Source organism: Hylobates moloch, unplaced genomic scaffold, assembly GCF_009828535.3.
Source record: "Hylobates moloch isolate HMO894 unplaced genomic scaffold, HMol_V3 SCAFFOLD_6766, whole genome shotgun sequence".
NCBI classification, from domain to species: domain Eukaryota; kingdom Metazoa; phylum Chordata; class Mammalia; order Primates; family Hylobatidae; genus Hylobates; species Hylobates moloch.
The window spans coordinates 1-3,727 of NW_026659041.1; the positions used below are offsets into that span (position 1 = coordinate 1).

A 3,727-nucleotide genomic window follows, 5' to 3' on the forward strand; every position below is an offset into this window, starting at 1 on the left:
AACCCCGGCCAGGCTGTCCCTGCACTCCTTCTTCTCCCAGGTCCTGCCCCTCCTGGGAGTCAGCCCCACAGGAAGGCCCTTGTCCTCCCTTCCCTGTGCCTTCTCCTGGGCTGAGCCCTGAGCTGGGTAGGGACAGAGCCAGTCCTTTCTGGAGGTCGGCTCCCAGGCTGGGGCGGCTCCAGGCCCTGTGCAGGTCCTCAGCTCTGCCTGGGTTGCCTTACAGTGAGACGGAGCTGCCTCCTCTGACTGCGCGGGAGGCAAAGGTAAGAGCCTGATGCATGGAGGGGCTGGTCCAGGGACGTAGGGACTGGGCGGGTGGGCAGTGAGGCAGAGGAGGCAGCTGGCCTGGGCGGTGGCGGGTGAGGACAACACTCTGTCACTGGGAGAGGGAGCAGAGACCTGACCCCAGGTTGATTTAACTTTGGCAGTTTGATAAAATTCCAAAGTGAGAACCACAGTCCTGGCTTGGGGGTGGCTTCCCGCTTGTGTTGGGACCCCACCTAGAGGCTGGGACCTAAGACTGGTGTGTCTGTGGCCTGAGGATGGCACATCCCGGGGTCCCAAAGCCAGCCCACTGGTGCTCATTTGCTCAAAGGCTGTCAGCCCTTAGGGTCTGCCCTTCCCTGGCTCCTTCCAGCTGGGTCCCACCAGGGCTCCAGAGCCCAAGACCCAGCATCCACGGGCAGCTCTGGGAAGCCCAGCAGCTCCACTAACTCCAACATTCCTCATTTGACAGCGAATTCGGCAGGAGACAAGGAGAAACAGCAAGTGGCTGGAGATGCTGGGCAAATGGGAGACGTACAAGAACAGCGAAAAGGTAATGTGTGGAGGGAGAGGCCCCCAGAAGCACTCTCTGCAGAGGCAGGGGACAGGCACCCATGGCTGTGGCCTGGCACCGTCAGCCTCTCAGAGGGCGCATGGCACACTGTCCTTGCCCAGAGGACTGCAGGCCTGGTCGCCAGATTGCCTGCCTATTCGTGCAAGCGTCACCTTGCTTTAAAGGAATCTGAATCTAGGGCTGGGACCACCTGGAGCTGAAGGCTAGGGATGCCCTGGTGACCTGAATGAAGAAAAAGGTTGAGATCAGAGTTTGACTCTGAGTGTCCATCCACTCTTTCAGTCCTGGGAAGGGAGACCCTGTCCCCGCTCGATCTCACCTCTACTGAGGAATCATGGGGCCAAAACCGACAATTCCCAGAATCCCCGGGCTCTGGTCCTCACTGGGGTCACCCCGTGGCCTGTAACACCAGACTGTTTTCTGCCCACAGCTCATAGATCGCACATACAAGGGGATTCCCAGGAACATCCGGGGCCGGGCATGGTCAGTCCTCCTGAACATTCAGGAAATCAAATCAAAAAACCCCGGCAAATACAAGGTACACTCAGCCAGAGCACAACAAACGGGACAGGCCGTGTCAGGGGCCCAGGTCTCCAGCTGGAGGGAACATCAAACCCACCCTGGGGGGCATGGGGGAGGATGGTCAGATGCACATCCTGGGCATGGACGGTGGCATAGTCACCACAGACAAACTCGGCTCTGGTGACCCTCCCTGGCTTCAATAACAAGCCAAAAAGCAGCTTTCTGCAGAAGGAAACCTTCCTCCTTTCCTTCCTTCCCGAAGTGCTGACTGTGGGCTGACTGCCATTTGGGGCAGGGAGTCTTCCATGTGTTCTGAGGCTGCTTCCTCCTCTTGGCCCTGCCCTACAGCTCATGAAGGAGAAGGGCAAGAGGTCATCTGAACACATCCATCAGATCGACCGGGATGTTAGCAGGACTCTCCAGAACCATGTCTTCTTCAGGCGTCGATATGGAGCCAAGTAAGCCTACGGGAGCCACAGGGTCCCAGCGGAGATGGGGTGAATGAGAGGGATGGGGACTTCCCCGGAGCAGAAGCCAGGGTCACCCAGGAGGGATGACAGAGCCACCAAGAGCTCTCCTGGCCCAGGGAGCAGCCGGCACCATGAACCGAGCACCTCCCTGGTTCCAAGCCCTGGGCCAGGCTGGAACATGTGGGGCCAGAGCCCAGGAGGATCCTGAGGAGACAGAAGACAGCAAAGAAAATCATGCACAATGGTGAAAGGTGCTCTCCCTGACCCACGGGGACCCGTGGCAGGACCTACGGGAGGGTGGCAGGATGGAGGGCCCATGAGCCTACCCAGACAACACTGACAGCACCAAACGCTGGGAGAATTATGGGTCCTAGAAACTCTCATCCAGGTCTGCTGGGAACATGACACGGCACAGCCACGTTGGCAGCCAGTTGGGCAGTGGCTCACAAAGCTCAATGGACTTGAACCAAGTGTCCCCAAGGTGTCACAGATATTGAACCCACTGATTTGGAAACTGACATCCACATGAAACCTGCATGCCAGGTCCACTGCTTGATTCACCGTCACTCACACACCGAGCCTTCGGGGACCGCCTTCAACACGGGCATGGGGAGAGCAAGGCTGGTCCTCCCTTCAAACGGAAGACCCAGCGAGAAAAGGGAACGAGCCAGTGATGCCCGCACGGACGTGGGTGGATCCTAGATGCATTTTGCTAAGGGAAAGAAGCCAGACCCAATAAGCTACCACAGTAGCATTCCCATTCCTAGGCCATTCTGGAAAAGGCCAAACCACAGGGACCGAGAAGCAGTCTGGGTGGCCAGGGGCTGACGAATCGGGGAGAGGCTGGGTGCATAGGGGCCACTCTGGAGACTTGGAGGATGAAGGATTCACTCCAGGAGGGGCTGGAGTGGTGGCCGGGAGACTCTGCACATTGGTTTGGAACTGTGGAGGAACTGTACACCCAGAGACTGAACTGGCGTGTGTGCAAACTGGAAAAAAAAAAAAAAATCATTCGGAGTGAAATGGATCGGTCAACTCACTGTACAACTGGGCTATTTGCATGTCACAGATGTGGCTTTTACTGAAACATTTCTTCAACAGTCTCAGGTCCTGAAGAGCTCACTGCTTTTCTGGTGAATCATCTGAACGTGAAATGGGATTTGTTGTTAGGATTTGTAGACAAAGTGAAACAAACAGCATCTGCACAAACCAAACCATAGCCCCCTTTCTCTGTTTCCTAGGCAGCGGGAACTCTTCTACATACTCCTGGAATATGCGGAGTATAACCCGGTGAGTATTCCCGGCAGTGAGGTTCCCGGGCCGTATTTCCATATTCACAGGAGTGGGTGTCTGGTGGGGGTGTCGTTGCTTCTTTTAAAGTTGGTATTTGTGACCCACCAGGTTATAGGAGGTAGAATTCCAGCTCCCTGCTGGCGTAAACCTCCAAGCAAGGGGGTGGTGTCAAGGGGTCAAGCTGAGACACAAAGGAGTTGGGGCCTGGACTCCCGGGGTCACCTGGGCCTGACCACCACCACTTCTCAGAACACGAAATGACGCCCTCCTCCTGGGGTTGCCCCAAAGCCTGGGAGCTTGGCAGCCTCACACGCAGGATGGTGGTCTCAGGAGACATTTTGGACAAGGTGCTGAAGTGCCTGATGGACTTGGCTCTTGTCATGAAATGAATTTGCATCCTGAGGAAGCCTCTTCTTCAGAGGAAGCCTGTCCAGTCACCTCTGCCCTCTCCAATGACATGAGTCCTCCCAGGTGACCTCAGCCCTCCCAGCTGATGTCCTTCCATGGTGACTCTGGCTCTTGCAGATTGTGGGCTACCGCAGGAACCTGAGCTACGCCGCCGCCTTGTTCCTCCTGTATCTGCCTGAGGAGGACGCATTCTGGG

General features: G+C 56.7%; 1 protein-coding gene across 1 annotated transcript; it reads left to right on the plus strand.

Moving 5' to 3' along the window:
* Nucleotides 1-111: 111 nt before the first annotated feature.
* LOC116464018 (TBC1 domain family member 3F-like) lies at nucleotides 112-3,721 on the plus strand (the record flags this gene model as incomplete). Its single annotated transcript, XM_032147289.2, has 6 exons — nucleotides 112-263; nucleotides 737-817; nucleotides 1,269-1,376; nucleotides 1,709-1,818; nucleotides 3,072-3,120; nucleotides 3,649-3,721. Coding segments are annotated over exons 2-6 (379 nt in total), but the record flags the coding sequence as incomplete, so codon positions are not given.
* Nucleotides 3,722-3,727: the final 6 nt, after the last annotated feature.